The 13,512-nt window shown below is 39.8% G+C and overlaps 1 protein-coding gene across 1 annotated transcript; it reads right to left on the bottom strand.

Annotated features, from left to right (window-relative positions):
* Positions 1-3,502: 3,502 nt before the first annotated feature.
* On the bottom strand, positions 3,503-7,845 carry npbwr2b (neuropeptides B/W receptor 2b). The gene is given in 3 exon segments (XM_032560072.1): positions 3,503-5,611; positions 5,613-7,127; positions 7,562-7,845. Coding segments are annotated over 2 exon segments (999 nt in total). The 5' UTR covers positions 6,450-7,127; positions 7,562-7,845; the 3' UTR covers positions 3,503-5,449.
* Between the last annotated feature and the right edge of the window lie 5,667 nt (positions 7,846-13,512).

A 13,512-nucleotide genomic window follows, 5' to 3' on the forward strand; every position in this document is an offset into this window, starting at 1 on the left:
CAGTGAATATATAAGTTATTTCAAGTTATTGACTGAATCAATTTGCTGTTTACCTGACAAACATGGCAACTAACTTCACATTGAAATAGAATGCTAAGCTAATGCTGTTGTTGTTTGTTACATTCACTGAACATGAAGGGAAGAGTCCTGTCATCTTGTCTTGCCACACATAGCTGAAATCTTTCCCATGGTGCACCTGAACATGCAAACAGCCCTCATGGGAAATATCTTCTATCAAACTACCCCACACACACACCCACACACACACACACACACACATATAAATATAATTGCGCAGAGACATTATATTGTCCCCATATGCTGTGTTTGTCTCCAGTTAAACATGTAAAAGTATTAGTAACCTACTGAAGGTTACAGTCATGGAATCCCTGCGAAGTGGATTTACTAAGATCAACGCTACCCTCTAGTGGTAAAGAGTTATAATTACAGAAGTAGAGGCTCCATTTTGTGGCTACTCTAATCCATCTCGCATTGGGAACTGTTTGACTGCATTAATAGAGAAACATAAAAAAAGAAAAAAGGAACAATTCGGCATTCAACACAAAATTCACAAAGCATCGATTCTGATTTCATTTACTGTATAACTCCTGCTGTATAAAATACCATTGTTGTATTTATTTATTTATTTTTAAATAAAAATACTGATGCATTCATTGAATTTGCAGAAAGAAAAGTCTATCAAAAACTAGAGAGAACTTAGATAAAAATGCTGAATGGGTTTAGAGGTTGAATTGATTTGAATCAAGAAAAATGAGCTACATGCCTAACTGGTGCTGGTTTCCCCTGTCAGGCAGATTAAAGGTGGATTTCTTGGGCCACCAAGAGCTTAGCTGTCAGAGCAGTCGTCCATTAGAGGAAAGCAGTCGTGCTTCAGTCTCCTGCACTGACCGTGGATGATGATGTTCTTGGGTAAAGATGCTACAGCCTGCAGAAGCCTGAATGAGCTCATGCGTGTGTAAGCCGGGAAAACGTGCTGCATGCCTGGAATAAGAAGTGCAGGAATTGGTGTGAACAGGTGAAAAGGAAATGGATCATGAAGCTGGCCATGTTATCCAATATATGGAACTAAATTTAAAACATCAAATGTATAAATTTCAAATGTAAGAAATGGAGTAAAAAGGAGGAAGACAGCACAGAAGTTTAGGAGAACAAGAGATAAGAAAGCTAATTTATGAAAACAAACATTTTCTTCTTGTTCCATGTGGGAGTACATTCTGTTGTAGAATCTTTCTTTATCTCTATTAAGTGATGTACTTGAAATATAAAGTTTATATTTTATTGTTATAATCAAATATGACTTAAAAGAAATTTGACTTCATGATTTAACGCCTTGAAATTGGGCCTCTGTCTCTTTAAAAAAAAAAAAACTCCTGCTCTTTCTGAGCAGGAAGTAATCACAACATGGCTCCTCTATTAAACCATTGACAATGTTTTTATGACCGCTTAAATGAGGAATATCTCCTATAATGAGCTCAGCAGATGTGCAGTTCCACCAGGTGTTTGCTAATTGCTGCTGACTAGTCTGAAGGAGCTGAGTGGGAGAGTTGTAGAGGAGAGCTGCTCTGTGAGGTGGAAGCTCTGAAACTACAGCTTAAAGGAGGAGCTTCATCCTCGAAGGCAGAGCTACGTCCACCAAAGCATTTTGCACAGTTGAATGGTTGCCACGGAGATTAAAGGATTTTCAAACATGCATGAAAGAGTCAAGGCAACACTCCAGGTATGTTTTTATTAGGTAATAATATTATAACATGATGTGAAGCTAAATAAAAAGTTAATTTTACATAACAGTGTATTAGTAAAAACCACTAAGCAAAGTGTTGTCTGATGTCCTGTAACCAAGGCGTTGAATTCCCGGGTTCCTATAATAACCATGACCACAGGTGAGTGAAATCCACCACAAATGGAGGCCGAGTGTCTCTTCAAACCCTTTCAGAAAGATTGGGTCCCTCACTGGATCTCAGTAAACTCCTGCATCGTGTCGAATCTCCAAACTTCTTGCAGCCTTCAGGTCAGCTCAGCACTTAAAATGCTTCACTGGTCTCCATGACAGAGCAGCTGCTCTCTGATGCGGCATGCTGACTGCAGACACAACAGCAGTGGCACCTTTTGGAGTGATGAATCACTCTCTTATCTTACGGTTCAATGGAAGAATCTGGGTTTGGCAGTTGCCAGGGGAACAGTGTAGGTGGAATTAACGTGAAATGAAGGCTGGATATAGAAATGCATTACAAGGTCACAGTTCGGTGTGATGGATGTTCTGTGATGCTGTGGGCAACCCTGGGAATCCAGTCAGAGTCCATGGCATCATGAACTCTGTGAACCAGGAGGACATTTTTAATAAACATCTGGAGGTCGTCAGCTGAAAACTGAACTGGTGTCATAAGTGGGTCTTTCAGCAGCAAAATGATCCAAAATGAATGTCCAGATAAAGACAGAAATTCTTTAGCATTTTCTTCTTCTACTCTCATCTCATCTCTCATCTCTGTCAGACCTTATAGAAAGGAAAAAAGATGATCTGAATGGACCAGGACTTCCTGAAAACAGGATTTTTGCTTCACTTGCAGCTAAACTCTGGTGATGTTTGCTTACTATGGAAAAGAAAATGTTATACTTTCTGTAGTGTTTTATTGTAACTGCTTTTGAAAGTTCAGTGAAAAGGTGAACTGAAACAACATGATTATGTGAATTTCTCTAGTACTTCCTGCCAAATCGAATCACCAGGATGAAGTGGTTTTATGGCTGCATCCAAATTAGCGTATTTTCCACAACTGCAATGGAATCATTTTTTTTGCATCACGAGTCACATGATCAACAACCGGATGTTACTACTGGTGGAAACTACAAAGAAGATGACAGGAAGTGGTAGGAAGATGATGGTCTAATGTTTATTAGCAACATACTGCTGTGATTTTAATTGTGTTTCTTATTTAATGCACACATCACAATCGGAAAATTGTTGGAGTTTTTTGACATTCACGGAATGTCAACTAAGTTTTACGTAGTGGAAATGCAGTGATTCACATTCCCCATTCTGAGTAAATGCACTTAAATTAAAGGTTGGATTTTACGGAAATATAAAAAAGATTATTCTAATCAAATAAAAGATTATTTTTTACACCATTAAGGGTGTGAAAACCACCCTTAGTGCAATATGAGACCATTAAGGGTCTCATATTTCAGTTGGTGCTTCTACTTTAATTTCTTTAAAGTTTCTAAAGGTGATGAACCGCAGTTATTAAGACAGTAACAAACAAAAAAAAACAGAAGTGTGTCTTAATCCATTATGTACTTTCTGGTAAACCTGGTGGTGATTTATTTCCTGGGAGGATTTATCGCCAGCAGTACATCCTGGACACCACAAGCTGCCGTGGCAACAGACTTAGTGACCCTCCAGTGATACAACGCAGCGACCTCCGACCTGGTCGCTGTGACATCACCCAAACTCCTTCATCCTCATCAGAACAATAACCACTCTCATGAGCAACGTGTTATGCATGTTGTTTTATTGTACACTGGAACTATAAAAATCAAATCTTTCTGCGCAGTTCTGATGATTCCAAAAAATACATGATTCAAAATCCAAAAATACATGATTGCAACTGGGAAAATAAAGTTATATTTCTTAAGTGTTTAGGAACTAAAGACAGCTCCAACAAAAACATTTCAAATAATGCACTGTGATTCTTCTTATAGTGTGCATTAAATAATGATTCATGACTGCAAACTCAGATAAGTTCTCATTCATGTGACGCCACTTTAAGCAGAATATTTCATTAGGATTTTTATAATTATATAATACTATGACTATACATTCTTCTGTACAGATAAATACAAAAAAGGCTCATCTATTTACAGTATTTATTAGTCTGTTGATGCAGTCAGAGCCCTGTTCTCCATACTCTGTTGCACAATTCTGGGATTTTACAGGCACTCCATGATTTAACTGATACTAAATTACCTTATACTTATCTCTTAAAACTCTAATTCTGGTATTTACTTATGTACAACAAACTATAGATAGCTCTAGCTCCAAATAAATGATGTGTTAGAGTAATAACTAATAGTATTACTGGTGTTACTAATGATATTAGCAATGAAGTGATAATAGAAAGACACATGGAACCTACTGACTTGGCAAAAGGCTTCTCATTTTTAGGTTATACCACCTGTCAGCAACAGGGGGCAGCAAAAGCTGACCAACACAACAATCTGTGTAGAGAAACAGACAAAAGTTGAAATAGCCCTCCTGTCCCATGCCTGTTGTATGTTAGGCTTACAGTACGGCTGCCAGGGTCGGTAAGGTGCATTTCTGAGTTACAAAAAACAATTCACATGAGGGATAAACACACACACACACACACCCACACACACGCTGGAAAAATCCATTGATCTTTTAGAAATGCTATTATAGTTATTTTTTCCTAATTTTTCCTGTTTTTATCCCATGTGTTGAAAGACAAAGCCTGAATGTTAGCATCTGCACTAACACAGGTCTGTTTGGGAAAAGCAAAATTCAGTTCCTTTACATATAAGATCAAGTAATTCAAGTGTCCAATTTTACCTCTAGAATAATAGAAGTGGAGAAGCCAAACAGCTTTTCATGAAGTATAACAGATGTTTGTTCTCTCTGCTTCTTACGATTTATCTAATTAAATTTTATTAGTTATTCCAGAAAGACTTGTTTTGTTTTGTTTTGTTTCCTTTTTTTAACCAAATGAAACTTTGTGCAGAGATACAATGTGGAGCTAACAAAACAGATTGTTAGCTCCACAGAGAATAGCTTTAAAGAATAGCTAAAAGTTGTAACTTTTATTTAACAAAATGTTTTGTTTTTTTTACTTATTTGTTAAAACTGTGGCCATGTCTGGACAGCAGAATACCAAACAGATAATCTGTGAAAAGATCAATATCTTCTCCTCCTCCCTGAGCTGCTGCTGCCGTCTAAAGAAATGCACCAAAAACAACCAATCAGAGCCAGGAGGAGGCTCTTAGTGTTGTCAATCATCCTCTTGTACGTGCTACTAAATTTGCTAATGGCGGCGAAACAACTCACCATAACAGGAAAACCGTTTATCCGCCGTCATCAGCAGCCATGCTAATTAGCCTTAGCATTCATGACAAGCTGCGCTGACAGGGCGACGCAGAGAGCAAGGGGGAGGTAAGTGGGTGGTGCACACATGGGCATGATTGACAACACTAAGACTCAACCTGATTGGTGGTTTCTAGCTAGCACTAGGGAGACAGCAAAGAAGACAGATTTTTTCAGGTTATCTGTCTTATAACATACTGTCATGACAAACTGACAGTTTCAACAAATTTACCACAGTTTTAACTAGCAGCAAAAACCAAAAGTCCATCTTTATCATTACACCTCCACTCTTTGCCTCCTAAAAGACAGAGCAGAGTTCAGATCCAATGTCTCCCACCTTCAGGCCGGTCTGCATTCCATCATCTTTTTAAAAGCTTTTGTGAAGCTGTCGTCCAGGAAGGCGTACAGGAACGGGTTGAGACAGGAGTTGGCGTAGCTCAGGCTGGTTATGAAGTAGGAGATCCCGATCACCAGGGGCGTGCTGCTCAGGTCCGTCGTCAGGAACCACAATGGTGCTCAGGTGGTACGGCGTCCAGCAGAACAAGCACACGGCCACCACGATGAAGACCATGATGGTGACCTTCTTCTTGGCCTTGTCCAGAGCCTTGGCGTTGCTGTTCAGCCTCATGTTCCGCAACTTGTAGAGCATCATGGTGTACAAAATGCAGATGGTTGAGACTGGAATGGCGAAGCCCAGGATGAGCGTGTAGATCCGGCTCATTTTGACCCACAGAGCCTCCGGCATCGGCAGGAGCAGCACGCAGCTCTTCCTGCCGTCGTGTGGATTCACGTAGACGCCGGCGAAAACGGTGAAGGGCATGACGATGAAGATGACGAGGAGCCAGACGCAAAACGAGATGATTTTGGCCGCTCTGTAGGTGCGGTACGGCATGCGCTTGGAACTGACCGTTGCCCAGACAACCAGATAGCGATCAATGCTCATAACCGTCAGAAAGTAGATGCTGGAGAATATGTTGTAGTGGTCAATGCTGAGGATGACTTTGCACAAAACTTCGCCAAACGGCCAGTAGTTCAGCAGATGGTCAGCTATGCTGATCGGCAACACCAGGGTGAACAAGTCATCTGCAATGGCCAAGTTCAGGATGAACATGTTGGTGACCGTTTTCATCTTCGGGGCTTTTAGGATGACGTATATTACAGCCATGTTGCCCGTCAGTCCCACCGCGCAGATCACAGAGTAGATGATTGGCAGGATGATGTAGAGGTCGGCGTCGAAGTACGGAACGATGCAGTTCAGGTCGGAGCTGTTCCCCGACGAGTCCACCGAGTCGTTGCAAACCGGCAGTTCACCTCTTGGATGGGTCACGTTTTCCATCATGTTTCCACAGATGTACGAGTTCAGATCAAGGTTTTTTCACTGGTAGCATTTTCAAAAGGAAAAAAAGATTTTTTAAAAGTAGAGTTGAATTGAAGCTCAGTTTCTAACATCTTCCCTCATCAGTCAACGAAAAAAGCATGAGTTGTAGAGCAGAAGAAAAGGTCAGGCTGATGGAGGATCAGCGCTTATTTCATCACAAGTGATCCTCAGCTTAGTTTACTGGCAGCAATTTCACATCTTTTCATCTCAGAACCCAACAACTTGTGCTCTTACCTCCTCTTGACTTAAAAAATATGCAGACTTCACTCCAGAGGACTTCTCTTAAAATGGAAATGCTGAGGGTTCTTGGTGCTAAAGCTCTCCAAACACAGTACTTCGATTGTTGTTTACTTTACAGCCATTTAGTCTTCATATTCCCCTGATTTTCGCTTTTGTTTGTTATTTTGAAAAATGAAAAATAACTTTCTATAATAGGAGATGCCTCTCTGGTCCTAATCAGAGACATGCGTCCTCCAGCCTCCTGTGTTTCTGTCCTCCCTCGATGTCAGACACTAAAAATCAGATTTTCAGCTGCAGAGCTCGGCTCCAGTTCAGGTTTTATGCTGTTTTCATTCTGTTTGGATAGCGCTCTGGAGAGGTTGCCAGTGTGCGTTACGCATGAGTGGCGCATCGAGTAACCTAAGAGGAGGGAGATGTGGACAGGAATTAGTTGCCAGAAATGGGAAGAGATACAATTAACTAGACTCAACAACGGGCACTAGTATGATGACAAACTGTGGAAATAGATTTTAAAGCTACAGATTTGGAGCAAAATCACATTTTAACCGGACAAATCAGGACAGAAAGCTGAATATTTTAAATATGACCTTTCCCGATTAAAACACGCTATTTATCCCTCAATACGCTTCATATGATTATATATCTAAATGAAGTTTTCTTTCTTAAATATATCTGTTAAATAAAAATAGGCAAAAATCATGCAAATAAAAACCTCCCCGTTGAGAAGGTCGGATTTCTAAAGTTTAATAAAGGACGTCGCTGCATCCTATTTGGAAAAAAAGTCTGAGAATCGGGTAAAACTGAACGGATGAAGTAAAGGGAGGTGAGTTTACCCCTGTGTGAGCCACCGGTGGAGTCCCTCTGTCGGGTCTGGAGGCGCGCTCCGCTCTCCGCCGCGCTGCGCCGCGCCGCTCCGCGCCGCCCTCCCTCTCTGCCGACGCGCTCCTGGAAGGCAGCGCCTCCGGCTGACGTCATTTCGAGATCCCCGTGTCAATCATGTGGATCTCCATCTGCCCCGCCGAACCTCTCTGCCTCCACGGTGTCCTGCGCAGGTCAAAGTGGGCTTTTTCTCTCTTCTTTTTCTGCCGGTTTCAGCCTCTGACTGGCAGAACTGCAGGCTGCACTGCTCTGTTCCCCTTCATCATTCTCCCCATTCCTCAGGACACACATGGTGGGCAGCGTGTCAGGGCTGATGTAGGCAGAAAAAATGGAAAACTGCATTTTTGCCGAAAAAAAAAAAGAAAAACACAGATTAATCTCAGAAATTTTCTAGAATAACAAAATTTCTGAGTTCCAAAGGAAAAACTATTTGTGGAAAAATTTTCAGAAATTGTGAAATCATCTTTACTAGAGAAAACAGATATTTCTGAGCTGCAAAAGTGTACAATTTGCGAGAAAAATAACTCAGAAATCTTCATGTTAAACTCAGAAATTTTCCAGAGAAAAGAGAAATTTCTGAGCTCCTAAAGTAAAAAAATCTACAAGGAAAAAAAAAAGCCCTCAGAAAATATGAAATTAATCTCAGAAATTTTCTAAAAAAAAGTAGAAAGAGTTTGAGATCCAAAAATTTTGACTTCTGAAATTGAAAATTCTGCTTCTGCTGAGCTTCCCTTCTAATACCATCCTGTAGGCAACTGCCTATGATGCCAATCAACACAGACTGTTATTCAGGATCCATTGCAGCCCCAGAAGCAGCTGCTCCTCCACATGGAGAGGAGCCAGATGAGGTGGTTTCTGGTTAGGACGCCTCCTGAACCCAGCCCTCCTCTCTGGTGAGGTGTTCTGGTCTCATCTCACCAGAGGACACCCAGGACATGCTGGAGGGATGATGTTTCTAACCTGGCAACAGTTTGTGACTCTGGGCCTCTCGGTTCAGGCTGCTGCCTCCTTGACCTGACCCCACATTTAACGGATAATAACGGATGGATGGAGTTTGAAGCTCGGCTTTAATATGGTATCGATGCTGCTTTGCTGACCTAAGGGAAATCAAGAGCAACAGCAGTTTGCAGCATCTAGCTGCAGTGAGTCTGTAGCACTGCAGAGCTCACCAGTGATGAGAGTAAATACAGATTCATAAAACGATTTAATTTATTTATACCTTCAGGTGAAGGATTGTTAAATTTGCCCCTCGGTTAAGGAACATGTTCAGTATTGATATCCAATAATTGCATCAGAAATGGAGTCGGTGTGAGGCCACAGTGAGTTCAGTTAATGCTTCATTTTCTCTTTGGTATCAGTGTTTTATTCATATGTGCCTGAGGACGTGTGGCTTTTTAATGCTGCTGACTGCATCAGGATGCACATCATCAGTCCAAGCAACAGCCTTCATGTAATGAAACTCCTGATGGGATCCGGCGGAGCTGAGAGCGAACAACACTTTACTCCAGAGGTTTGAAATCAATCACTGAAGTTCTCCAAAATATTGAACGGTTCACTTGTTTTCAGGAGTTTTCACGTCTATTCATGTCGGATCCTTTTAACTAAAAGACAGGATTTTAATATTTCCTTGCCAACTCCTTAATTATATCAAATAGATAATACAATATATGCAATATGGAAAATTTGAGTCTTATTTCGATATTTATTGGTTTATTTATTGTCTTACCAGTACTTGATATGAATTGATCAACAAGTTTTGTACTTTTTAACCTCCGTTGGTTGAAGCAGTGGAGTTAAATATTACTTGTGTTGTTTTTATTGTGACTTGCTGTAAAATGAAAAAAAAAAATCAGAATCTGCAGTGTGTTGCAGGCTGAAATCAAAGAGAGCATCTTCATTATAGTGTAGATTTTAAAGAAAAAGATTTCAACTTTCAATAATCAATAAGTTGGTTATGACAGTGCGTCTTAAAAAGACAATCAAAAGTTGTGTGGTGAGCAGAGTTGGATAGTAACTACTTTCATTTACTTGATTACATTTACCATATTGGATACGTAAAGGAAGACAGATGAATGAATGAAGTCCAAAGTGAAGCACTTTTCTGGAAGACACGAATGAATGTGACTAAAACGTTGTGATATTTTCTCGCAGGCAGCAGGAAATCTACCCACAAATTGGTTTAATGATCACTTCAAACTGCGAGACATGGTCAGAATCAATCTAATCACCTCTGTGCCGAGCGATCTGGCCCAGACAACGATGCAGTGACACACTGATCGATGGAGGACAACTGGGAGCTTTCCAAGTCCTAAGCCTGCCCAAAGCAAAGTCACACTGGATGACGAACACCGGACTATATATACATGCACTCTGCACTGCTGGAAAATCCTTCATACATCATAACTCACACATTCTAACAATAGATATTTATTCATCACATCTGTGTGACTTTAGTTGTTTTTCCAGTTAAATTAATCAAAGTAATTACAAAAAACTGTCAGGGAATAGTTCTAATTCATGTTTCCATCGATAACATTGTCTCAGAAATGTGCAGAGGCATGTGAAAACAGCTGAATCTTTCAAGCACCAGTGACTCAATACATTATGGCATTTTTCTCATGTCTAATGCATCCTTTAATGAGCAGCGTTGTTGCCTCTGAAGCATCGCGGCTCAATCAAATCAAGCCGAATCATTTATGTTTCAGAAGATGATTACGGCTCTTCATGAAAGTTTCACAAACGGGACTGCTGTGGAAAGAGGAGTGAGGCTTGAGAAAGAGCTGCAGGAAAACGAGGCTTCCTGTAAGACATGGAGAAGAAGTGAAGACGCATACAAATGATTTAGAGCAATGTTCTGAAAAAATTATTATTTATTCTGGTCTTAGTTAATCCGAATGGAGTCTGAATTACGCATGCAAGTAGAAAATGGTAAATATATCCACAAATAGTCATTGATATTTCAAGTAGCAGAGAAAGCCTGGATTCTCTGAAGCCATCAACAAGCTTCTGTTATTATTCTGGCCGGCTCAATCTGTAGAGCTCATTGGTAATGGTTGGTTTCCTGGCACAGACCATATTTTAAAGTTTTACATTTCCATGAGGGATTCCAAAAGCTTGATGTTAACCTGCTTTTAGGTTAACATCAAACCCAAAACTGGTTTTGGTCTTTTCCAAAACCAGTTTTATGCATATTTGTAATCATTGCCCCACTGGATGACCCAGTGGTTCCCAGTTATCACCAGTCTGACCTAAACTGTCATTTCGAGAGGAAAGAAATGTACTTATTGTACAGAAAGCACAAAGACTGAAGTCTAATTTACACTGGATCGTCAGTAATGATCTCCCAAATGAAGAAAGCTTCATTTCCGTAGCTGCGTTTCCATTGAGCGTATAACTGAGCACTTTGACATGTCAAAAAGAAATTATAGAAACACGACAATTTTGAAAAAAAACTAATTTTTTGATAAAACGTTTTGGCGCTAGGATGAGCTTTTTTTTTATTTGTTTATTTCGCAATGGAAAAACTGTTTTCACATTACAGAAGTCACATGATCAACAATCGGATTTTACCACAAACCACGAAGAAGAAGAAGACAGGAAGTAGTTGGAGGATGGAGGCATGTCATGTTTTTTAACGACTTATCACGGGAACAAACTTATTCATGTGTGATTTTAATTCAGTTTCTTATTTCTTCTGTACAGTTTCTCTAATATCTAGGCCACGCTCCAAACCTCGCCCTCCATCTTTGATAAGTATTCTGACATCTGCCTGTCTGTGTTTGCCCCTGATGTTTTAGTTTGGATTTCTGTGAGGTATTTCAGCGTCTGTCTTGCTCACAAAGGAAAATATGTTTGCCGTCCTCTGTTGTCCCTGCAGCTGCAGCTTCCTCTCTGCTGCTCCAGAGCTGCAGGTTAGACAGACTGAGTTATTCTCTTCACATTCCAACCTGCCTCTTCTCTCCACAGAGCTGTGAGCAAAGTCCTGAGTTCTGATTCATTTCACTGCTGAAATCTCCAGGTTACTGTAACTCATTGCACTGATGTAATAATTATAAGGAAGTCATTGTAAAAGTAGGACCTTACTGGGTTTTCCAACAGACAATAATCACAGTGACAAACCAAAAATGGTTTTTGGAATGGATAAAGTGGACTAACATTAAGCAGCTAGAGAATGTTTCGGATTTTTAAGCCTAAAAAAAGCCGAAACATTCAAATGAACTGTACCAATTCTTCAAAGAAGAATGGTCAAATACCCAGATGAACTCCTGCCTGAGGCTTACATCTCTTCAACTTGTTAGGGATGTTTGTCTTTATGTGCCAACAAAAGAAAATCCACCTTTAACTCAGATACGTTGCCCATTTCTTCTTTTTTTAAAGACACTGAAGTTGTTTGCTTTAGCCATCCCACCTTCAAGAAAAGTTCAAACATGGAGTCAGGTTTGCTTTTCACACCCAGGAGTATGTATACAGTGGTATTCAAACACCAAATATAGCTTAATGTGCATTAAAACTCACGGTGGAGACCATCTTAGCTCTACTGCAGAAGTTACAATCATCCATATTTCTATTTCTGCTCTTGAGGTTACAGTCAATCACTACCAAAGAAAATAAATGCCACTTCTAGACTGACTGCTATGTAAACTCCAGCCAATAGCGTGTCAACTACAGTTGTGTTTAGGTAAGTCAGCTTCCAATCTGTTTTCTTTTTAATATTTTAGATATGTTCTATGAAGAAATCTGCAAATAGATGGAGAGAGTCGACTGTAAAAGTCCCACAGAAACTCGAAGAGAACATTGTTTGCTACAAGCTTGTGGGTTTTAAAAAAAGTACATGGATGAAGATAACACTGGAGTGCTGCAGTGGGAGAGGATGCGTGAGTTATTATACTATAATGATTCTACATGGTGATAATCAATTGAAACTCTGTAAAACACAACATAATTTAAAGTCGTGTACAAACATTTGAACAGCAGTTGTTGAACATTTCTGCTTCATAGACTGTAAATGTACTTCAGGAGTAAAAAGTGCTCTTTCAAAGTGAAATGTGTTGACTGTTTAACCACTGAGAGGAATTAGCATTAGCCTTGAAAAGCCTGTCGGCCGCCGCTGACGGATGGCTGATTACGTGACAGATGGACCCCGTCTGTTTGGGTCTAAGTGTGAACAAGGTAAGAATACAATTGCCTTGTCTTTCAAGGGGGTCAGTCCAATACTAACAACAAACAAAGAGCAATCAATTTTTAACATGCAAGGAAAATTGATTATAGCTCTCTATCGGGACCGCCGTATTGTTTCTGCACTCTCAACAGAATAAGTGATAGACTGGATTTATTCTGCAGTGCATGCATTTAGTTTAGGTCTCAGCTATGTTAGAACATGAAACTATCATCTCAAAGCAGACATTTGTTGTCTTGCAACATGAATGAATTATTTCACAACAGCAATATATGAATACAGAGAGCAAAGAGGCAGATGATGTTTATTTTTTCAACTATTATAGGAAACTCAGACTTGAAAAAACTTTTAATCATGTGCTCAAATAAGGAAGAAAAAAATTAGGGCTCTTCAGCTAAAAATGATATAAAATGCTTTAAAATGGAAGCCAAAACCAGAACGATGTGAAAGAAAACACAAAACTACCAAAAATAACTAAAACAGCCAAGACTCAACCAATAATCAGCTCCAAGGTGATCAAAGTAGGTCAACTTGTAACTTCAAAATGCTGTTTCTAAAGTAAAAAACACTAAAGACGTTTAGAACATAGTCCAACCAACTTGGGTTGGAAGTTATTTAGTTTCCATTTAGGGTCAGAAAAGTATTCTGAACTTGAATTTAGTTCCTGCTGGTAATCAGTTCCCAGAAACTCTAAATAAACAATAAATACTAGTTTAATATAAATGTCTG

This window comes from Xiphophorus hellerii, chromosome 1 (assembly GCF_003331165.1).
Source record: "Xiphophorus hellerii strain 12219 chromosome 1, Xiphophorus_hellerii-4.1, whole genome shotgun sequence".
NCBI classification, from domain to species: Eukaryota; Metazoa; Chordata; class Actinopteri; order Cyprinodontiformes; family Poeciliidae; genus Xiphophorus; species Xiphophorus hellerii.